This window comes from Nycticebus coucang, chromosome 3, assembly GCF_027406575.1.
Source record: "Nycticebus coucang isolate mNycCou1 chromosome 3, mNycCou1.pri, whole genome shotgun sequence".
Taxonomy (NCBI): Eukaryota; Metazoa; Chordata; class Mammalia; order Primates; family Lorisidae; genus Nycticebus; species Nycticebus coucang.
Window position 1 is genome coordinate 123,835,470 of NC_069782.1, and position 24,840 is coordinate 123,860,309.

General features: G+C 38.2%; 1 protein-coding gene across 3 annotated transcripts in view; it reads left to right on the top strand.

Moving 5' to 3' along the window:
- The window catches only part of HELLS (helicase, lymphoid specific), a 55,617-nt gene extending 31,248 nt beyond the window's left edge, over nt 1–24,369 (top strand). For all 3 annotated transcript variants that reach the window (XM_053585706.1, XM_053585707.1, XM_053585708.1), the window contains 11 exons: nt 111–207; nt 3,028–3,189; nt 5,686–5,825; nt 6,025–6,163; nt 8,297–8,380; nt 8,458–8,577; nt 10,605–10,721; nt 11,186–11,345; nt 15,613–15,709; nt 15,791–15,867; nt 23,793–24,369. In XM_053585706.1, coding sequence (XP_053441681.1) covers nt 111–207; nt 3,028–3,189; nt 5,686–5,825; nt 6,025–6,163; nt 8,297–8,380; nt 8,458–8,577; nt 10,605–10,721; nt 11,186–11,345; nt 15,613–15,709; nt 15,791–15,867; nt 23,793–23,887 — 1,288 coding nt within the window. In that variant the 3' untranslated portion in view covers nt 23,888–24,369. The remainder of the gene's footprint in view (nt 1–110; nt 208–3,027; nt 3,190–5,685; nt 5,826–6,024; nt 6,164–8,296; nt 8,381–8,457; nt 8,578–10,604; nt 10,722–11,185; nt 11,346–15,612; nt 15,710–15,790; nt 15,868–23,792) is intronic.
- Nucleotides 24,370–24,840: the final 471 nt, after the last annotated feature.

Below are 24,840 nucleotides of genomic sequence, written 5' to 3' on the forward strand. Positions count from 1 at the left end.
ATATCACATGCTTCAATATCCCAGATTATATAAATTATAAATGTGTACCATGTAAATATAGTTGATTTTATTTAATAGGTTAACAGGTAACCATTTTTCTTTTTTTCTAGCTTTGAGTCTTGGTTTGACATCACCAGTCTTTCTGAAACTGCTGAAGATATTATTTCTAAGGAAAGAGAACAGAACATTTTGCATATGCTACACCAGGTTTTGACTGTTTTTTAATTTGTGCTTATTATAGGCTCATAGAATAAATAACCCTAGTGATTACCTTTTGATCCCTTTATAGTAGAGATTTGAGAAATGAGGGTTATCCCCAAATTTAAGTGATTACCCTGCCCTATCCCCACTCCCAGAGGTCATGTGGTTTTATGGTGGAACTCAAATGCTTACTTAAATTTTGCTCTATTTGTATAGTAAACTCATTTTACCACTTTTGCTCATGTTTTATTGACCAATGAAAATGTATGGTTTTGGCTGGGTGTAGTGGCTCACACCTGTAATCCTAGCACTCTGGAAGGCTGAGGCAGGTGGATTGCCTGAGCCAGAGGGAGACCTTGTCTCTAAAAATAGCCGGGCGTTGTGGCAGGCACCTATAGTCCCAGCTGCTCGTGAGGCTGAGGCAAGAGAATCACTTGAGCCCAAGAGTTTGAGGTTGCAATGAGCTATGATACCATGACACTATTGAAGACAACAAAGTAAAACTATCTCCAAAAAAGAAAAAGGAAAGAAAGAAAATGTGTGGCTTTTATGCAATGTTTGCCAATGGTACTATCGTGTGATTTATATCCTTGTGTGGCAGGTGAATAATCTATTCTTGTTTGTTCCTTCCTGTAGTTATTATCCCATTTTACCTTTCTTTACTTCAGATAAACATCTGTCAAAGATCTCCTAGGCAAGTGAGCCTTAAAAAGCTATCACTTTGGGCGGCACCTGTGGCTCAAAGGGATAGGGCGCCAGTCCCATATGCTAGAGGTGGTGGGTTCAAACCCAGCCTCAGCCAAAAACCACAAAAAAAAAGCTATCACTTTATCTCCCACCAATATTTCCTGGCAGTATATACTGAATCATATGTTGTATCATATGTCGTTCCAGACCCTTTTCTTTGTGCAAACGTATAATGTGTTGTATCTGTATTTTATGAGGGAAAAAAAAGCTTTTTTTTTTTTTTGAGAGACAGTCTCAATTGCCTAGGCTAGAGTGCCCTGGCCTCAGCCTACTATAGCAACTTCAAACTCCCAGGCTTAAACTGGTCGTCTTGCCTCAGCCTCCTGAGTAACTGGGACTATAGGCCCCTGCCACTATACCTGGCTAGTTTTTTTTTTTTCTTTTTCTTTTTTTTTCTTTTCTTTTTTTCAGTAGAGATGGGGTCTTGGTCTTGCTTGGGCTGGACTCCAATTCTTGATCTCAAGTGATCCTCTTTCCTTGACCTCCCAAAGTGCTAGGATTATAGGCTTGAGCCATTATGCCTGGCTGGGAAAAAACTTTTCAGAAAATAAAATTATTCCTTAAATAATCTTTTAAAAAATAATCAAAAAATTATTTCCTTTTTAATACATGCAGTTTCTTTTGCTGGAGGAGTACATCTTACCTCAGCCTCCTAAGTTGCTAGGACCACAGTCATGCACCACTCTGCCTTGCTGCATGTAGATTTAACTCAGTGGTTTTTAATAGCTGCTTAGTCTCATTGTATAAGTAATAATTATGTCTGTCCTTTCTTATTTCAAAATTTCCCTCTATCCTAAACAAATTGTAGTATCTCCTCTTATAACTACGTATTTGTCTATTTCTAGCTATTTCCTTAGGGAAGAATTTTTAGTAGGATTTCTTGATTAAAAAGGTTTACACATGGGCAGGACACATTGGCTCTTACCTATAATCATAGCACTTTTTTAGGTTTTTTTTTTTTTTTTGTAGAGACAGAGTCTCACTCTACCGCCCTCTGGTAGAGTGCCGTGGCGTCACATGGCTCACAGCAACCTCTAACTCTTGGGCTTACGTGATTCTCTTGCCTCAGCCTCCCAAGTAGCTGGGACTACAGGCGCCCGCCACAACGCCCGGCTATTTTTTTTGTTGCAGTTTGGCAGGGGCTGGGTTTGAACATGCCACCCTTGGCATATGGGGCCGGCACCCTACTCACTGAGCCACAGGCGCCGCCTTCATGGCACTTTTTTAATCATAGCACTTTGGGAGGCCAGGAGTTGATTGAGCTGAGTAAGAGCAAGACCTCATCTCTGGAAAAATTAGAGGACTCTGGTGGTACATGCCTATGATCCCAGTTAGACTAGGGACTGAGGCAGAAGGATCGCTTGAACTCAGGAATTTGGGGCTGCAGTGAGGTGTGATGAGGTCGCTGTACTTTAGACTGGGCGACAGAGCTAGATCCTGTCTCTGAAAAAGATAGGGGAAAGAAGTAACATAGAGGCTTTTAACACGTAGTCAAGTAACACTTCAGAAATGACTTATATAAAATAGATATCCACAAAAATTGTATGGAAATACTTGTTCACTCAACATTCATATGAATTTTAAGGTGTTTTACAGGGCCAGTGTGGTGACTCAACACTTCTAATCCTAGTACTCTGGGAGGCCAAGACCAGTAGTTCTTCTGGAGGCTTTTAGGTGTCCTAGAGTGGAAAATTGTGGGAAAATGATTTATTAGGAAAGAGAAGTGTTTTGGGATGGCATGATTATCCTCAGTATTTAAGGAAATTTAAGTATAGAGTCAAGACAATGAGAATTTATAGAATTTAGTACTTAAAGGGGATGTCAGAGAGCGTTTATATAAAGCCCTCTTCACATTACAAGAAACTTTAAAAAAATTTTTTTTTTTTTTTGAGATTGAATCTTGCTTTGTCACCCTCAGTAGAGTGATGTGGCATCCTGGCTCACAGCAACCTCAAACTCTTGGGCTCAAATGATTCTCTTGCCTCAGCCCCCCAAAGAGCTGGGACTACAGGCACCTGCCACAATGCCCAGCTATTTTTTTTTTTAATATGCGTATGTTTCTTCATGTTTACATTTTAGATTCTGACACCGTTTTTACTAAGAAGACTGAAATCTGATGTTGCTCTTGAAGTTCCTCCTAAACGAGAAGTAGTTGTTTATGCACCACTGTCACAGAAACAAGAGATCTTTTATACAGCCATTGTGAACCGCACAATTGCAAGCATGTTTGGATCCAGTGAGGTAGAGTGTGGCTTTGAAATATACTGTAAATGAGACTTGACTTATCAAATTTTATGCTTGGAGTTCAGTCCTATGACTGCTTACCTGTTTGGGGGATTTATTGGGTAAATTTCTGACTGAAGTATAAGGTATAAGGACAGTAGTACAAGGTGTTAAGTGGTCCTGCTAAAATTTATATAATGGTTTGTGTTATTGCTATAGTTATCTGGAATGCTTGTTAAAAATTTAGTTCCTGGCTCAGCGCTCGTAGTACAGTGGTTACAGCGCAAGGCACATATACACTGAGGGTGGCTGGTTCGAGCCCAGCGTAGGCTAGCTAACCAACAATGATAGCAGCAACAAGAAGGTAGCTGGGCGTTGTGGCAGGCACCTGTAGTCCCAGCTACTTGGGAGGCTGGGGCAAAAGAATTGCTTAAGCCCAAGAGTTTGAGGTTGTTGTGAGTTGTGATGCCATGGCATTCTACCTAGGGCGACATAGTGAGACTTTCTCCAAAAAAAAAAAAAAAAATTATTTTCTTTGCCAGAATAATCCTCATCATTCTGCTTGAGATTGGATTTACAAATGGCATTTTTTAACAAGCACACAATTAGTTTAGAATCACTTTTTTTTTGAGAATCACTGTTTTGAGAGCTGACCAACTACTAAATGAATGCCCTCCAAATAGATCATCCCAAATCTATAATGTCCACTACCCCTAAACTTAACATGTTGAGAGCTGACATTATGCTCAAAGAAAATGCTCATTAGAAGAGCTTTTTGATTTTTGGGTTAGGGATATTCAACCTGTATTTCTTTTTTTTTTACTCGCAGTTTTTGGCCGGGGCTGGGTTTGAACCCACCACCTCCAGCATATGGGGCTGGCGCCCTACTCCTTTGAGCCACAGACGCCACCCTGTATAATTTCTTCATAGGATGTCATTCTTAGCCAAAAGTATTAATAGAATACTCTGTATGGAAGAAATATATGAGATGTAGGTAGGATGTAATTATATAAATGAAGATTAGTAAATCTTTAGTTTCTTTTTTTGAGACAAGAGTCTTACTTTCTCAATCTCGGTAGAGTGCCATGGCATTATAGCTCACAACCTCAAAGTCTTGGGTTTAAGCGATTCTCCGCTCATCACAACGCCCAGCTATTTTATTGTTGTTGTTTTAGTTGTTGTTTAGCAGGCCCAGGCAGGGCTTGAACCTACCAGCCTCAGTGTATGTGGTGGGTGCCTTACTGAGCTTTAGGCACCGAGCTGGAATCTTTAAATTTTTGTTTAAATGTCTCTTGTCTTTTGACTGTATACTATGGACTTGTATTTTTTCAAAATACTTAATGGTTATGTATTTCTGTATAGTATGACCATTAGAATCTCTTCTCCCCTTTTAATATTAATTATAATTAAAGCAAAGATCTGGTTTTTTAGCTTAGTCAGTGGTTCTCAACCCTCCTAATGGCATGGCCCTTTAATACAGTTCCTGTGGGTCTTGACCCACAGGTTGAGAACCACTGGCTTAGATACTTACAGCAGATGGCTGGGCATGGTGGCTCACATCTAGTGCTAGTGTAATCCTAGCACTTTGGGAGGTCGAAGCTTGAACTCAGGAGTTCGAGATCAGCCTGAACAAGAGCAAGACCCCTTCTCTACTAAAAAGAGGAAAAAGAAGCCAGGCATTGTGGCAGGTGCCTGTACAGTTTCAATTACTTCAGAGGCGGAGGCAGGAGTATTGCTTGAAACCCAGGAATTTAAGGTTGCTCTGATGTAGGTAACTTAGGCCCTGTCTCAAACAAAACTTGTAGTAGTTGCTTATTGTGAGGAATTCTATCCAGTACTACACTAGTCTATAGAAAGACCCTTGTAGAAGGCAAATTTTGGGAGCTTATTTCAGCTTTAAGCCATTCAATCCATTTATATAAACCAAGACAGTTTTATATACCCTTAATTTTTTTTTGAGATAGAGCCTGACTTTATTGCCTGGCATCATAGCTCACAGCAACCTCAAACTCTTAAGCTCAAGCAATATTCTCTTGCCTCAGCCTCCCAAGTAGCTGGGACTACAGGTTCCCGCCACAATACCTGGATATTTTTAGAGACGGGGTCTCCCTTTTGCTCAGTCTGCTCTCGAACCCATGAGCTCAGTGAATCCACCTGCCTTGGCCTCCCAAGTGCTAGGATTATAGACGTGAGCCACCTCGCCTCACCTCTTATACCCTTAATTTTTTATATACTTTTAATTATTTCTACTGAGATCTGAAGGCATTTATTTTCACTTTCAAATATTGTCATCAGCGTTAATCCAAATTTCATGCATCATTTGTATTTGACTACAGATTGCATATCCTTGATACTATGCAGTTGGTAATGACTAATTTTGTGAGAGACAAAGTTATTTTTTCTTTGTGTTAGAAAATAATTTTTTACATTAAGGTATTATATCTTATTTTGCTTATTTAGAGCCTAAAAATATAGCTTCTTAAACACATATTTTTGAAATTTGTTTTCTTTTAGAAAGAAACAGTTGAACTAAGTCCTACTGGGCGACCAAAACGGCGAACTAGAAAACCAATAAATTACAGCAAAGTAGATGATTTCCCTAATGAATTGGAAAAATTGATTAGTCAGATACAGACAGAGGTGGACCAAGAAAGGTATCAGTTTAAAAATAAATTTAATTGAGGGCGTCACCTGTGCCTCAAAGGAGTAGGGTGCCAGCCCAATATACCGGAGGTGGCAGGTTCAAACCCGGCCCCGGCCAAAAACTGCAAAAATAAATTTAATTGTTCAAGTATTCTTTAAGTGTGGTGTTTTTAGGATTTCTCATTTACATGCACTAAATGTTTTTGGTAGAACCGTTGTGGAAGTGAATATCCCTGTAGAATCTGAAGTTAATCTGAAGCTGCAGAATATAATGATGCTACTTCGTAAATGCTGTAATCATCCATATTTGATTGAGTATCCTATAGACCCTATTACACAAGAGTTTAAGGTAAGTATCATTGAGTAAGTTACAATTCTTATTTCTGTGCCTTTTTTGTATTGCAGGAAAGTTATTTTGTTTGGTTGGATTAGTATTATTGAAAGTAAATATTGTGCTGTTTGCCTTGTGGATATTATTGTCCTGCCATAAGCTGAGACAATCTTTACCCCCAAAATTCAGGGAACTATATGAAGGTTAGCATGATGGCCACTTTCTATGTGCAGCTCATATTTTTAATTACACATTTTATGTGAACAGCTGAAAATTAATAGTAAAGCAATTGATTTTTACTCTGTATATTTACTTACTGTATTTTAAAGGTAGTTTTAACCTTTTCAGTATTCCTTTTAGTTAATATTCAGCTTGTCAAAATCAACCTGGCTGCTCATTGCTTAAATCTCGCCAAAAAGCCACAGAAGAAAACCAAAAAGTTGATATTTAATTGGGGGCTTTCAGAGTAAGTGAATGGAATTGCTTTCTTGGGTAGAGAAATAACATAGTATAAAAATCACTCAGTTGTTAGTAACCCTCAATAACCCTCATTTCATTGTAGTTTACAACAAGATTTCTACCTCTGATAGTATTGACATTTTGGACCAGGTAATTCGTTCTTAGGAGGTAATGTCCTATGTACTTAGGACATTTAGCAGCATCTCTATCCTCTACTAACTAGATGCCAGTAGTATCCACTTTCTTTAGTTAGGACAACCTGAAATGTTTCCAGCTACTGTCATATGTTCCCGTGGGGTTTGCCTCCATTTGAGAACCATTCCTTTAATACTCTATTCAAGTAAGGAACAGGATGAAACTTTATTGCTCAGGCTCGGGGTCTGTGGCTCACCTGGCTAAGGCGCCAGCCACATACACCTGAGCTGGCGGGTTCAAATCCAGCCTGGGCCCGCCAAACAACAATGATGGCTGCAACCAAAACAAAAAAAAAAGAAAATAGCCGGGCATTGTGGCAGGTGCCTGTAGTCCCAACTACTTGGGAGGCAGAGGCAGGAGAATCGCTTGAGCCCAGGAGTTGGAGGTTGCTGTGAGCTGTGATGTCACAGTACTCTACACGGGGTGACAGCTTGAGGCTCTGTCTCAAAAAAAAAAAAGAAAGAAAGAAAACTTTACTGTTCAAATGAAGATACCTCTCTGACAAGATAATTTAACCAGAAGGTGAAAATTTTCACACTAACTGAATTGCTTATAAGCGCCTGTGTTTTCTTTAATTTATACTAAGATTTCTACCAGCAGTTTTCATCTTTAGAGTTTACTTAGTTGTAAATAAGTACAATAAACCTCAATATCTGCACTCTGACTTTGAACTTCCTATTCTTTTATATAAAACCTTTGAGAGGAATGTGGAGGATAAAAACACTGTTATATACTTGCATTTAATTTTTTTTTTAATTTGTATTACATTCTAAATTGTCCTTTGAAAAATAACTGTTTTTAAAAGATTAAGTTCAGTTTTTAAGTTTATTTTTCTTTTTATTTTTTATTAAATCATAACTTTGTACATTGATGCATTTATGGATTTCAGCGTACTGCTTAGATATACAATATGAAATGCTTACATTGAACTAAGTAACACATCCATCATAGTTATACTCATTTCTTAATAGTTGTGAAATGTACCATTGCTTCATGCACATCAGGTGAGGTCCCCCAAAATGTCCTCCCTTGCCCATATCCCCTCTCCTCTCTTTCCTCTTCCCTTCTACTTTCTGGACTATAGTTATGTTTTGCCATTCATATGAATGTGTAGGTAGGTGATTATATATTGATTTCATAGTAGTATTGAGTACATTGGATACTTTTTATTCCATTCTTGAGATACTTTACTAAGAAGAATATGTTCCAGCTCCATCCAGGTAAACACAAAAGATGTGAAGTCTCCATCCTTTTTATGGCTGCATAGTATTCCACAGTGTACATATACCATAATTTGTTAATCCATCCATGGGTCCATGGGCACTTGGACTGTTTCCATGTGTTGGCTGTTATGCATTGGGCTGCATAGTTTTAAAGTCTTACAGTGACTTGTCATTGAGAACTAAACTAACTGTTCAACTGGCTTTTGTCTTGACAAAGCAATTGATTACTAATTCTAGTGAGTGACAGTTTTCTCTTTCCTGGTATATTTTTAAGGTTGATGAAGAATTGGTAACAAATTCTGGGAAATTCTTAATTTTGGATCGAATGCTGCCAGAACTAAAGAAAAGAGGTCACAAGGTGGTACTTTTGATTGGAATTTTGATTAATTGCTTTTTATTAATCAGTATAGATACTAAGACATACTTAAATTCCAGGTGCTGCTTTTTTCACAAATGACAAGGATGTTGGACATTTTGATGGATTACTGCCATCATAGAAATTTCAACTTTAGCAGGCTCGATGGGTCCATGTCGTACTCAGAGAGAGAAAAACATGTAAGACTACTTATGTATCACACACCAAACTCTTACTTTGTAATTTATATCTTAATTTCTCAAATAGTATTAAAAATAGAACCACAAATTAATAAGATAGGAATGGCCAAAAGTTTGGTGGTAGAATCATGAACAACCATTTTGATTTAGTACTAATAGATCTTTTTCTTTTTTCTTTTTTTTTTTTTTTTCACTTGAGACAGGGTTTTACTATGTTTCCCTTGGTAGAGTGCTGTGACATCACAGCTCACAGCAACCTCAAACTCTTGGGCTTAAGTGATTCTCTTGCCTCAGCCTCCCAAGGAGCTGGGACTACAGGCTCCCGCCACATCGCTCAGCTATTTTTTTGTTGTAGTTGTCATTGTTGTTTAGCTGGCCCGGACCGGATTCGAACCCGCCAGGCTCAGTGTATATGACTGGTGCCATACCCACTGTGCTACGGGCACCAAGCCATAATACTAATAGATCTTAATGTTTGATTCTCAAATAGGTATCTGTGGGTGAACCTTATATAATATGATAATAAAAATATATATGTTTATATATAACAATTTTTTTCACTTAATCCTCAATACTTAATCATCGCTGTAAAAATATTGTGATAATAGGAAATTTTTTGACTGACCTACTCCTTTTATTTTATTACAAAAGTTTCAAACATGAGCATAGTTCAAAGAATGTTAGTTAGCAACCCGTCAGTCTTCCTAAAATCTACCTTTAACATTTGACTGTACTTTTTCTTTCTTTTTTTTTTTTTTTCTTGAGAGAGAGAGAAAAATTGAGTCTCGCTCTGTCACCCTGGCCTCAGCCAAACTCTCAGCAACTACAAAATTCCTGGGGTCAAGCAATCATCCTACTTCAGCCTCTGGAGTAGCTGGGAGTACAGGTGCCATAGTGTGGAGCTAATTTTTCTATTTTTAGTAGAGATGGGGTCTCGCTTTAGATCAGGTCTCTAACTCCTGACCTTCAGTAATCCTTCCACGTGCTAGAGTGATAGAATTATAGGTGTGAGCCACCATGCCTGGCCTTGACTGTACTATTTAAAATCCCATACCTGTGTGGGTGGCGTCTGTAGCTCCTTGGGTAAGGTTTTGGCCACATACACCGAGGCTGGCAGGTTTGAGCCCTGCCCAGACCAGCTAAAACAATAATGACAACTGCAACAACACCACCAAAAACCATAGCCGGGTGTTGGTGGCAGTGCCTGTAGTCCTAACTACTTGGGAGGCTGAGGCAAGGGTATTGCTTAAGCCCAAGAGTGAGGTTGCTGTGAGCTATGATGTCACGGCACTCTGCCCAGGGTGACAGCTTGAGACTCATAGTCTCAAAAACAAAAATAAATAAATAAATAAATCAAAAACAAAAATAAATAAATAAATAAATAAAATTCACATACCTGTGATAATAGCATTGCTGTGACTATTCAACATTTTATCCATATTTTTGATGCATTTCAAAATAAATTATAATCGATACCATTTTCTCTGATGACGTTAACATATTTTATCTTTTGTGGTGAAATTTACATATCCTAAAGTAAATAAAGTATGCATTTGTTGATTTTTGTTGTTGTTGTTGTTGGCGGCGGCGGCGGCGTTTGGCCAGGGCTGGGTTTCAATGCACCACCCCATTTGTTGAGTTTTGACAAATGCATTTGTTAAATGTATCTCAAACCCTTTATCAAAATGTAGAACATTGCCACCGGCCTAGAAAGCCTTCGGTGCTTGTTCCCCCCATCCTATCTCCAAGGCAATTACTGCTGATCTCCTCATCATTTTTTAAGTGTAGACTTTCATATTTAAACATGCTTGTGATGTATAGTTTTTAACAAAATTAAGCTCTTTAATAAAATAGCTGGTTAGAAAATAAATTTAACACAAACACAGATTTTATTAATAATTGTTATGCGTATCTATACGATTCCTTGCCCTCCTGGATAGTTTTAATTAAAGACAATGTTTTCTTTCAGTTTTACTGGTTAAAGTTAGTTTCTTTGTTTATTCTGTTTATATTCATTTTGCTTTTAGATGCACAACTTCAACTCAGATCCAGAAGTGTTTATCTTCTTAGTGAGTACTCGAGCTGGTGGCCTGGGCATAAATTTGACTGCAGCTGATACAGTTATCATTTATGATAGTGATTGGGTAAGTTGGAAACGTAGCATAGTAAGTTTTGAAATGCTGATTATATTTCCATTCTGAATTTTTTTTTTTTTTTTTTTTTGGCCGGGGCTGGGTTTGAACCCGCCACCTCCGGCATATGGGACCGGCGCCCTACCCGCTGAGCCACAGGCGCCGCCCATCCATTCTGAATTTTTAATCTTTCCTTATATACATTGTAATTTTATTTGTAGATACTGAGACGATAATTCATTTTCAGCTAAGAATCATTTCTTTATCAAGTTTTCTGCTTGCAGTGTGTAAAAATTTTCCTTATGATTGTCAAGGGTATATGGAATGCTAACAATCTGTTAAGCTACTCTAGGAGTCTAATTAAGTCACCTTGATTAAAAAGTTGTATTCAGCTATGCATGTTGACTTTACCTATGTAGGTTTAAGTTAATTCTAACCTAATACTGTTGAGTGTCATTTTTCTTTTGAATTTTGAGAACCCCCAGTCTGATCTTCAGGCCCAAGATAGATGTCATAGAATTGGCCAAACAAAGCCCGTTGTTGTGTATCGCCTTGTTACAGTAAATACTATCGATCAGAAAATTGTGGAAAGAGCAGCTGCTAAACGAAAACTGGAAAAGTTGATCATCCATAAAAGTAAATAACCCTTATGTGGTATTTTTTGTTTTAGTTATCCATTATGTGTTATGAATTTTTATAACTTATTTTCCTCATAAAAGAAGTTAGTGCAGCTTGTGAATGGCATGATTTAAATAGGCTGTGGGGAATTTGGGGCTAAACCTAACTTAGTTTAGTTTTTTACATACACTAAAATAAAGAATATTAGTGAGTGTGGATAAGGAAGAGAGGGGAAGAGAATAAAGGGTCAGGGATCATTTTAAGGCTAAATATCCTAAACTGTCATAGGGAATTTGGCATGATATGAAAGCATATTTTCGATAAGAGATTGGCCTGCCAAAAGTTTTTAAAAACTTCTAAACATCTTACAAGTTCAGTATGTTAAATTTAGAGTATTAACAGTATATTGAAGTAGTCCATTAAAAGTATCTTTTTATGCCAGGCGCTGTGGCTCACGCCTGTAATCCCAACACTTGGGAGGACTAGGCGGGTGGCTTGTACTGAGCTCACAGGTTTGAGACCAGCCTAAGCTTGAGCGAGACCTCATTTCTAAACAATAGCTGAGCATTGTGTCAGGCCCCTGTAGTCCCAGGTACTTGGGAGGCTAAGGCAAGAGGATCACTTGAACCCAAGAGTTTGAGGTTGCTGTGAGCTAAGACACCATAGCACTGTACCTCCAGTGACAAAGAGAGACTGTCTTGGGTGGGGTGGGGGGGAATATACATATATATATTTATTTGGTTGAACCCCATTGTTCCAAAAAACGTTTGACCACAGAGTTCCCTTTCAATAGTTAAGAACACAGTGTTTTTATTTTAATTAATTAATTTATTTATTTATTCGTTGATTTATTTTGAGACAGAATCTTACTATGTCGTCCTTGGTAGAGTTCTCTTTTCTCAGCCTCCCAAGTAGCTGGGACTACAGGCACCTGCCACAATGCCCAGCTGTTTTTTTGTTGCACTTGTCGTTGTTTAGCTGGCCTGGGTTGGGTTCCAACCCACAAGTCTGTGTGTATGTGGCTGGCGCTGTAACCACTGTGCTACAGGTGCCAAGCCTTTTTTTTTTTTTTTTTTTTTTTTTGAGACAGAGTCTCACTATGTCGTCCTTGGTAGAGTGCTGTGACGTCACAGCTCACAGCAACCCCAAACTCTTGTGCTTAAATGATTCTCTTGCCTCAGCATCCCAAGTAGCTGGGACTACAGGCACCCGCCACAATGCCTGGCTATTTTTTGGTTGTAGTCTTTGTTGTTTGACAGGCCCAGGCTAGTTTCGAACCCGCCGACTTTAGTGTATGTGGCTGGTGCCCTAGCCCCTGAGTATAGTCACTGAGCCTATATATATATTTTGTTTGTTTTTGTTTTTGTTTTCTGAGACAGTCTCACTATGTTTTTCTAGGTAAAGTGCCATGGCTTCACAGCAACCTCAGACTCTTGGGCTTAAGCGATTCTCTTATCTCAGCCTCTCAAGTAGCTGGGACTACAGTTGCCCACCACAACACCCAGCTATTTTTTGGTTGCAGTTGTCATTGTTGTTTAGCAGGCCTGGGCTGGGTTTGAACCTGCCAGCCCTGGTGTATGTGGCTGGCGTTCTTGCCACTGAGCTATGGGCGCTGAACCAGAATACAGTGTTACTAATTTAGAAAAGATTCTGATGAGGAGAATTGAAGTAGGTGAGGTGTTTTATGCTATGTTTCCTAAGATTCCTTGGAGAAGTTCTATTTCTGTTCATTCAACATAAAATTCTGGTTTGGGTTAGCTCAGGCATATAATAAGCCGAGCACTTGGGCAGGTCATGGTTGGAGGATTGCTTGAGGCCAGAAATTTGAGACTAGCTTGGGCAACATAGTGATACTTTGTCTTTATAAAAATTTAAAAATTAGGCAGGCATTGTGGTATGTACCTGCAACCCTAGCTACTGGGGAGGGTGAGTTGACAGGATCACTTGAGCCCTGGAATTGAAGGTTATAGTGAGCTGTAATTGTGGTATTGTACTCATCTTGGGTGACAGAGAGAACCTGTCTCTAAAAAAAAACAAAGAAGATAATTAGTAGAAAATTTAGAAAATTTATTTATAATAAATTTAATTATTAGAGAATAATAATTAGAAGAAAAATTATATTTAAATAAGTGGCTTCATAGCTACCTGAAGAAAGTTGAAAATTACCAATGTGTAAGTCATTAAGCCTGTGGAGAAATAGGAGCATGATAATAATGTTAAAAATGATGGAAGTCACTACCAATTTATTTCTTTAGTCTTTGGCTTGCAAATACTTTCTTAAAGATATCTGGATTTGAGGAAATACTGGGTTAGGGTTTAGACAAAAATACAGTTGAGTGTTGGCTCAGTTCCCATAGCTTAGTGGTTAGCGTGCCAGCCACGTACACTGAGTGAGGTCTGTGGGTTCAAACCCTGGGTGGGCCTGCTACACAACAACTGCAACAAAAAATAAGCCGGTGTTGTGGCAGGCGCCTTTAGTCCCCACTACTTGGGAGGCTCAGGCAAGAGAATTGCTTAAGCCCAAGATTTTGAGGTTGCTATGAACCGTGATGCCATGGCACTCGACCAAGGCCAACAGAGTGAGATGGTTTCAAAAAAAAAAAAACCAAAAAAATACATTAGAAACTCTATAGTTGACTACTCCTACATTGATCATCTCTTTAAGTTGACCTAATATTCATAGACTAGACACGAGCCATATGTATGTATCAATACGGTAGGCCTAATTCCTTATGTTGATTGCCTTCATATGTTGACAAGTTTGTTACAGTCCCTTGAGTGATCAAGTGACAGGTTCTACTATAATTTGACTTGATGGAACATTCAGGTTATATGATAGATGGAATTTGCATTGGGAGAAAAATAAGCCTTGTCCTAAGTAGATTTTCTGTAAGCTAAAACATTTTTACTTGTGCTCTTTTAGGAATTAAATGATAAATTAAAGTATATTTTGCTTAAATATTGAATGTAGTTTAAGTTTAGATAACGTTTATGCATAGTTTTATTTTCCTAAATTTTATTTTTAGAGGTTAATTTTGCAGAAACCTTGAAAGGATTTTTTTTTTCTTTCTGAGACAGTCTCAAGTTATTGCCCTGGGTAGAGTGCTGTAACATCACAGCTCACGGCAACCTCAAACTCTTGGGCTTAAGCAATTCTCTTGCCTCAGCCTCCCAAACAGCTGGGTGTATAGGGGCCCACCACAAGGCCTGGCTATTTTTTTTTTTTTCTTGCATTTGTCATTGTTTAGCTGGCCTGGGCCAGGGTCAAACCTGCCAACCTCGGTGTTGTGGCTGGCCCCCTACCCACTGAGCTATGGGCCCTGCTCTTAAAAGAATTTTTGTAATGCTCATAATTTTAATAGCGATACAAGACACATATGATAAAATGCACAAATCTGAAGTATACCACAGTATGAATTTTGACGAGTGTGTAATAATGTAGATTAAGCTAAACTTTTTGAATGTACTCTTAAAAGTCATTTCTTTTCTCCCCTGACCCTCACTAGAAAGCAGCAAGTATTCTGATTTTTATCATGTATGATAGTTTTTTCTTTGCCTATTCATTCTTTTGTATATATTCTTCAGCTACTTTGTTAACATGTTTTCAGAATAATATATGGTTTCTTTTTGTGACAGTCTCACTTTATCGCCCCTGGTAGAGTGCTCTGGCATCACAGCTCACAGCAACCTCAAACTCTTAGACTTAAGGAATCCTCTTGCCTCAGCCTCCCAAGTAGCTGGGACTACAGGCGCTGCCACAATGCCAGGCTACTTTTTGGAGACAGTGTCTTGTTCTTGCTTAGGCTGGTCTCGAACTCATGATGTCAAGCAATCCATTAGCCTTGGCCCCTCAGAGTGCTAGGATTATAGGTGTGAGGCATCACGCTTGGCCACATATTTGCTGTTTGTACTATGATTTTTTTTTAATTGCTGAATAGTTATCCATTCACCTGTTGATGGGTGTTTATTTCAAGATTCTATTAACTATGAGTCAGTCAGTTGCTCTGTGCAGAACTCTGCAGATGTAATATATTTATTTGTCCTTTGTCTTAGGAGGAAGAGGGTATGTGTTTATTGGAGATTACCAAACCTTTTTCCAAGTGGACACAACTGTTTTCCACTCCTACCAACAGTGTCTAATAGCTTCACTTACTTTTCTTTCTTATTGATGCCTTATTGTTTTCTATCCTTTTTAATGTAAAACATTCTGATTGGTTTGTAGTATATTGTGTTACAGTTTTAAAAGAAATTTTAATGTTTTGAATTTCTTTTAATTTTTTTCTAGATCATTTCAAAGGTGGTCAGTCTGGATTAAATCAGTCTAAGAATTTCTTAGATCCTAAAGAATTAATGGAATTATTAAAATCTAGGGATTATGAAAGGTAAGATATCTTAATTTTAGAAAGATGTGATTTATAGTTTTGATTTATTCTTATAGACTTGAATGTTTTTATTGTTTATAGGGAAGTAAAAGGATCAAGAGAGAAGGTCATTAGTGATAAAGATCTGGAATTGTTATTAGATCGAAGTGATCTCATTGGTAGGTATCATACTGTTTTTTGGTTTTAATGGAAACTGAAAAATACACGTACATGGAATAGTGTGGTTAACCCCTTATTTATAAAGCAGTCTGGTCAGCCACAATAGTTCACAACATTTAGCCAACTTGTTTCATTGCCATTTTAATTTTGTCAGTATTAAAACAAATCTCAGGCATTATGATGTTTTGCCCATAGTTTATTATACATTTTTTACTGAGATGATGTTTTTAAACATCACCACTATGCTGTCATATATTTATGTACTTTGAGATAGAGTCTCACTATGTTACTCTCCGTAGAGTTCAGTAGTGTCACAGCTCACAGCAACTTCAAACTCTTTGGGCTTAAGTGATTCTCCTGCCTCAGCCTCCCAAGTAGTTGGGACTATAGGCGCTTGCCACAACGCCCGGCTATTTTTTGGCTGTAGTTGTCATTGCTGTTTGGCAGGCCCGGGGTGGGCTCCAACCCGCCACCTCTGTGTATGTGGCTAGCACCCTAGCCGCTTGAGCTACAGGTGCCGAGCCTATGCTGTTATTATATTTAAGAGAATTGAGGCTAATGTCTTAAGTTCTTCTAATACCCATCTGTATTCAGATTGCCATAAGTGTGTGAAATGTTTTTACTATTTGAGTCATGATCAAATCAATTGATGAAAGCATCGGTTGCATTGATTGTTACATTTCCCTTTAATACCTCCTTTTGTTTTTCTATGCCATTGATTTTTTGGAAAAAGGGGGCTATTTTCCCTAGTAAATGGCTTACTTAGGCTTTGTGCCTGTACCTCAGTGGTTAGGGCACTGGCCACCATCACTGGAGCTGGTAGGTTCCAACCTGGCCCAGGCCTGCTAAACAATAACAAAAAATAGCCGGCGTTATGGTGGGTGCCTGTAGTCTCAGCTACTTTGGAGGCTGAGGCAGGAGAATTGCTTAAGCCCAAGAGTTTGCGGTTGCTGTGAGCTATGACGCTACCTCACTCTTAATCTGCTGAGGCTAACATAGTGAGACTGTGTCTCAAAAAGAAAAAGAAAATGGCTTAATTATTGAACTCCCCTATTCTTTTTATGTGGCTGGTGCTCTAGCCGCTGGGCTATATGCTCTGAGCCCTTTTTTTTTTTTGAGCCAGAGTGTTACTGTGTTGCCGTTGGTAGAGTGTGGTGGCATCACAGCTTACAGCAACCTAAACTTCTTGCGCTTAAGTTATTCTCTTGCCTAAGCCTCCCAAGTAGCTGGGACTACAGGTGCCTACCACAGCTCCAGGCTGTTTTCTTGTTGCAGTTGTCATCCTTGTTCCGCTGGCCTGGGCTGGGTTCGGACCCGTCAGCCTTGGTGCATGTGGCTGGTGCCATAACCCCTGTGCTATGGGCGCTTAACCTCCCTCATTGTTCTTTAACTTGCTCCTCAGTTTATATATTTTCTATAATGTGGCAAATAACTCTTTTGTAAATAACTCTATAGACTTAGAGTTAAGTTCTATATCTCAATCCAGAATTCTAGTGCTTTGTTCTTACTTTATATCATACCACGAGGCATATCATGTCTGAGTTTCTTATTTCTACTGAATTGAGATTAAACAGATTCCATCGGATATTAATTTTAAAGAGTTTTTTTGTCAACTTTTGCTTAACCTGATGATTTTTAGCACCTATTTGTTGGTGATGGTTGCTTAGAACCTTTATTTCCTTAAGGATTACAAAATGGTGATATCCTTCTACTGTTATTCATTAATAGCTAGAGTTATGAAAGAACTCTCCCTTATTCTTCCATTACCCTAAGATAATGGAGACTCAGGATAAATTCCTTTTATCTATCAATAAAATTAATTTTAGAATATTTGTAATGAATTGATTGAGATTGATATCTACAGTGGTGATCAGAAGTTACTTTCAAAACAGATAATATTTAAAATTCATCAGTATCTAATTATTTTACAACATATGTTACTGTTTTCTTGTTGGTTGTATGTCTATTTTATCTGTATGGTGGAAATACTATATAATCATGTTGTCTTTTCACACTTGTATTCAGTGACAGTATGTTGGTAGCATGAAATTGTGGATGATGAGAATATTTGTATCACAGAAATAGGCAAAAATTATAAACCCATGTATTTTGAGAACTGATTATTAAACATTTGTCAGCACACCACTGGGTTCAGTGGCATGATGTCATCAATTTATTTTCTGATAATGTAGTTCATCTTTAAGTTGAGCTAATGTGTTGTTGAATAGAAAGAATTTTTCAATACATTCTGGATACAGGTGTATCCAAAATAAACATGTTTTGCACATGTTTTCATTTAGTCTGGTTTGTCTTTCTTAATTTTTTTTTTTTTTTGTAGAGACAGAGTTTCACTTTGTCGCCCTCGGTAGAGTGCCGTGGCGTCACACAGCTCACAGCAACCTCCGGCTCCTGGGCTTAAGTAATTCTCTGGCCTCAGCCTCCCGAGCAACTGGGACTACAGGCGCCCGCCACAACGCCCGGCTGTTTTTTTGTTGCAGTTTGGCCGGGGCCGGGTTTGAACCCGCCACCCTCGGTATATGGGGCCTGCGCCCTACTCACTGAGCCACAGGCGCCGCCCTTGTCTTTCTTAATTTTAAGAAGAAATTTATTTTTCAGGCGGTGCCTGTGGCTCAAAGGGGTAGGGCGCCGGCCCCATATGCAGAGGGGGTTCAAACCCAGCCCAGGCCAAAAACTGCAAAAAAAAAAGAAATTTATTTTTCTTCATGTTTGGTTTATTTTTATTTTGTCTTTTCATTTTGTTAGTGTCTTTTGAAAAGCAAAAAGTTCTACATTTTGACTAAGTCCAGTTTTAACAATTTATTTCTATCACTTCGGTGTCATTTATAAATAATCTGCCTAATCCAAGGTCATAGAGTTTTCTGGTTTCACCTCTTATACTGAGGTCTGTGATTTCTTTATTTTTGTGTGGAGTATGAAGTAAGGTTCAAAATTCACTTTTCTCTGCATGTCAGTATTAATTTGTTAAAAAGATGATCCTTTCTATATTTGATTAACTTGTCATATTTGTTGAAAACAAATTCATCATGAATATACAGATTTATGTCTGAATTCTCAATTCTGTCTGTTTAATCCTATGCTGACACCACACTGACTTGATTTATGTAGCTTTGTGGGAAATATAATTTCTTTGCTTTTGTTTCTTTCAAGATTATTTGGGTATTCTGGATTATTTGTATATTTATTTGAATTTTAGCTTTGAAACAGTTTAGGGAAAAATAGAAATAAATCATTATAGTTAAATCCTAAATATATTATCAATTAAAAAGCCATAGTGTGCAAAGGTATGTAAGGATAGGTTAACATCTCTCTCTCTCTTTCTCTCTCTCTCTCTCTCTCTCTCTCTCTCTCTCTCTATATATATATATATATATATATATATATTTTTTTTTTTTTTTTTTTTTTTTTTTTTGAGACAAAGTTTTACTGTGTCGCCCTTGGTAGAGTGCTGTGGTATCACAGCTCACAGCAACCTTAAACTCTTGGGCTCAATCAATTATTTTGCCTCAGCCTTCCAAGTAGCTGGGACTACAGGTGCCCCCCTCAACTCCTGGCTATTTTCTTGTTGAAGTTGTCATTGTTGTTTAGCTTGCCTGGGCTGGGCTCGAATCCGCCAGCCTCTGTGTATGTGGCTGGCACTGTAACCACTGTGCTACAGGTGCCTAGCCAAACTTCTGAAAATATTAGTATGATTCACATTAATTAAATTTAGAATTAGCCAGGTGAGGTGGCTCATGCTTATAATCCTAGCACTCTGGGAACCCGAGGTGGTTGGATTGCTTGAGCTGAGGAGGTAGCTGAGAGGCCAGCCTAAACAAGAGTGAGATCCCCATCTCTACTAAAAATAGAAAAACTAGCTGGCTGTTGCGGCAGTCATCTTTAGTCCCTGAAGCTGAGACAAGAGGATCATTTGAGCCTAAGAGTTTGAGGTTGCTGTGAGTTGTGATGATGCTACAGCACTCAATCCCAAGGTGACAGAGTAAGGCTGTGTCTCAAAAATAAACAAACAAATGATTTAACAGTATATAAGGATAACTTAACATCTGAAAATACTAGTATGATTCATATTAATTAAATTCAGAAATGTATGAATACCTCTTTGGATACTCCCAACTCACTTGAGATAACATTATAGTTATCTTCCTCGTTCTTAAAACTAGATATAGAAAAGAAAGTCCTTCTAATAAAAAGCATTCATCTAGGAAATGACTACTAAAATCCAGGACAATATCTCTAACTCCCACTGAAATTGTGCAGTGTCGAAAGAGGTCCTAACTCATACGATAGGATAATAAAATCAGGTTAGAGGAATAATAAATCAGAGTCTAAAATGCTTGTATTTGCTGAGACAAATTATGAGACACTGAAGGACATTTAACAGAAAGTCTGAATAAATGTACAATGTACAGATTTAACTATTTATGTTTATGAACATTGAATGTAAAAAATAAGTCAACGTTCCCAAACTAAAATTCCTTGCATTGCTCTTCTAATTAAAATCGTAGTATGATTTTTTCTTTTTTGAGATAGAGTCTCACTTTGTTACCCTTAGTAGAGTGCCCTAGTGTCATAGCCCGTAGCAACCTCAAACTCTTGAGCTCCAGTGATCCTCTTGCCTCAGACTCCTGAGTAGCAGTGACTATAGGCCAGTCACAATATCTGGCTATTTTTGGAGACATGATCTTGCCCTTTCTCAGGCTTGGTCTAGAACGCGTGAGCTCAGGCAGTGTACATGTTTGGGCCTCCCAGAGTGCTGAGATTACAGCTGTGAGCCACCATACCCATCCTCTAGTATGAATAGTATAGCAGAATGAAGGGTCAAGAACCTAGACACTTTTGAAGAACAAGATAATGTATGCCAAATGTTAAGTCTTCCTATAAAGTTTCAGTTAGCTTGACGCCTGTAGCATAGTGGCTATGGCTCTGGCCACATACACTGGGTCAGGTGGATTTGAACCTGCCTCAGGCCTGCTAAGCCACAGTGACAACTACAATAAAGAAATAGCTGGGTGTTGTGGTGGGCACCTATAGTCCCAGCTACTTGGGAGGCTAAGGCAGGAGAATTATTTGAGCCCAAGAGTTTAAGGTTGTTGTGATCTGTGACACCTTGGCACTCTACCAAGGGCAACAAAGTGAGACTGTGTCTCAAAAAAAAAAAAACAGTTTCAGTGAGAGTTTCAGCCAATTCAGTGAATTGGCACATAATATAAATTGAATAGTTGTACAATATGGAAACCTAGAAAGGCGATCAAACTTTAATGGAAAATTGGTAAATGACAAAAATGGCATTTTAAACCAGAGAAGGGAAATTTCTGTTAATACGTGATGCTAGGTAATTAGTAATCAAAAGGGGGAAAATCAACTTAGATACTCCTCACCCTATATTGTACTTACTTACCAACACATCTTAGATAAATTAACAATTTAAGCGTGTATTCAAAAATTTTAAATTAGATGGGAAAATTATTTATGACTTCAGGATTAGGGAAGACTTCTTTATGTTATAAAACTCACAAATTATATGAAAAGATCTGTATATTTTTATTACATTAATAATAAGTCATCTTTAAATCAGATACATCATAAACATGTGAGAGACAAAACCTTGAACAATATTTGTAATATCTAACAGACACAAGATAAGTAAAAATCAACAAGAAAACGCCTGGTGGGCTTTGCACCTGTAGCCAAGTGGTTAGGGCATCAGCTACATACACTGGGGCTGGCAGGTTCAGATCTGGCCCAGTTCTGCAATGACAACTACAAAAACAACAACAACAAAAAACAGCCTGGGTTTGTGGCGGGTGCCTGTAGTCCCAGCTACTTGGGAGGCTGAGGCAAGAGAATCGCTTAAGCCCAAGAGTTTGAAGTTGCTGTGAGCTGTCACATTACAGCACTCTACGGAGGGAGGCCAAGGTTGGAGAATTGCTTAAGTTGGGGAGTTCAACAGCTGGCTGACCAAGAGTGAGACCCCATATCTACTGAAAAATGAATCAACTAGGCTGGGTGTGGTGGTTCACACCTGTAATCTTCGCACTCTGTGAGGTGAAGATTGGCAGGTGAATCCCTTGAGCTCAGGAGCTTGAGACCAACCCCTGTCTCTACTAAAAGTAGAAAAAAATTAGCCAGGCATCATTGTGGGTTGGATAGTCCCAGCTACTCAGGAGGCTGAGGCAAGAGGATCGCTTTAGCCCAGGAGTTTGAGATTGCTGTCAACTATGATACACTATGGCACACTATCCAGGGTGACAGAGTCTACAGAGTGAGGGACTGTCTCAAAAAAAACAAAAACAACAGTAACAATAAACAACATAAAAGCAGACTATTAGCAGGAGAAAGAAATGTCAAAGAACATACACATATGATTAGAAATCAGAATGATGGGGCGGCACCCGTTGCTGAGTCGGTAGGGCGCTGGCCACATACACTGAGGCTGGCAGGTTCAAACCTGGCCTAGGCCAGCTAAAACAACAATGACAACTGCAACAAAAATAATAGCTGGGCATTGTGCCAGGCACCTGTAGTCCCAGGTATTTGGGAGGCTGTGCTTAAGCCCAAGAGTTTGAGGTTTCTATGAGCTATGACAACCTCTATCCAGGTTGACAGCTTGAGACTCTGTCTCAAAAAAAAAAAAATCAGAATTATACAAGTTAACAAGACTGGATTAATAAACTGTGGTATATGTATACCACGGGATACTATTCAGCCATAAAAAAGATGGAGACTTTAGGTCTTTGTATTAACCTTGATGGAGTTGAAACACATTTCTTCTCAGTAAAGTATCACAAAAATGGAAAAGCAAGTATCCAATGTACTCAAAACCAGTATATGAACTAATACATTCCCACACAAGAAAAAATTCAAGTTGGGGGGATTGGTGTGTCCCCACCCAGTGGGCACAATGTAAGGGTATATGGCACACTTCCTGGGAGCAGGTCACAACTACAACAGGCACTTTACCTGACAGATGCAAACATTGTGACTTAATAGATTGTACCTGCATATTAATTTGAAATTAAAAAATACGAATTATACAAGTTAAAATCAGTACAGACTTTATTCCATAGCTGTTTTATTGACAACAATGTAAAAGTCTACATGTGAGCGATGATTTTAAGTGTTTATGAAGGAAACTTACATGGTGTTTTTGCTTCTTGGCTTTTAAAAAACCATGATTGGGCTTTCTTTTAAACCAGTGGTTCTCAACCTTCCTAATGCTGCAACCCTTTAATACAGTTCCTGTGCGTTGTGACCCACAGGTTGAGAACCACTGTTTTTAAATATTTCTTTGAGGGCTAAGCATAGTGGCTCATGCCTGTAGTACCAGCATTTGGGAGGCCGAGGCGGGTGGATTGCCTGAGCTCATGAATTGGAGACTAGCCTGAGCTAGAGCAATATGCTGTCTCTAAAATATAGCCGGGCATTGTGTTGGACACCTGTAATCCCAGCCACTTGGGAGGCTGAGTCAAGGGACTAGCTTGAGCCCAGGAGTTTTGAGTTTGCTGTGAGCTGTTATACCATAGCACCTTAACAAGGGCAACAAAGTGAGACTCTTTCTAAAAAAAAAAAAATTTCTAAGAATATAATTCAGATTGGTGTTATGTTTATTGCTCTGTAAGTAGTGAATCTTACCATAAATTTAGTGGAAGCGATTTTGATAACTAAACTTACGATTCAGATTATGAGTTTTGTAAAGGCTTATTGTAGTCATCCAAGTAGGAACAGAGGAGTACCTTTTTGGTTTTGCTAATCTTACTGATTAGGGAAGAGAGTGCTCCATGTTACTGAGAGATTTTTAAATCCTGGATAGATGACTTGCTTCTTATAACATCATATTGGAAATTTCTTTTATGATTTCTTTTCAAATATTTCAAAAATATTAAAAAAATTTTTTTTTTTTTCTTAGATCAAATGAATGCCTCAAGACCAGTCAAAGAGAAAATGGGGATATTCAAGATACTAGAAAATCCTGAAGATTCCAGTCCTGAATGTTTGTTTTAAATTGGAGCTAAAGAATGGCTTTTAAAAGTTACTGTTTATACCTAATGATTTACCAATACTGATGTGGAAATCCACATCATCAGCTTTACTTTTTTTTAATCATATCAGTTTATGCGATGTAACTAGAACCATTGCATACTTAATAGGGAGTAATTTTCTGAGCCTTATTAAGAACAGAGAAATATCCATATTAAGTTTATATTTTCAGTTAATTTTTAAGACTGGGTAGTACACTTGAGTGCAAGCCGATATGTACTTACCCACTTCCAGATTTACACAGTCTTCCTGTGGAAGTTTAGTAAGTGTCCTTTCCCTCCTTTCTTTTAGTGATCAGTTTATGGGCTTTTGGTGCTTCAGTTATGGAATAGGCTTTTGATGGGAGGAGATTGGGATTGTGCTTTGTTCTTTAAGTAAGAAATTGTTTGATTTTAAAATCTAATTCTAGAAGATAGTTTACCAAATAAATGTTTATTATGAGATGATCTCACGAAATTTTTTTTTAGGAAAGTAATAACTTAAATGAACTAATAGCAAAAGACTTGCATTCAGACTGAATACTATTATACTGTCTTGGTTTCATTCACTAGTACTATTTGCATATGTCATATAAAGATTTCAACTGGATATTGGGCTAACACTTTCTTTGTCTGGAAGAAACTGGAGGGTCTTAATAAAAGACCAGAACTTGGACATGGTAGTGTATTGTGCAGGATAAAAGAGTAGGGACCCTGAAAGTTTATAATAGCATAAATAAGGAGAAGAAAATGAGACGTAGGAATATAAGTTGTGAAAAAAATGCATGGAACATAAAATCCCTAAAGGGCAAAGTTTAAGCCCTGTATGAAGGGATATCAGACTATGCCACAGAAATTCTGATTGTACCTTAAAGAGAGGAAATGCTCCCTGAACAATACATTTCTGTGCTGGTTGTTTCTCTTATGGAGAATGTTACT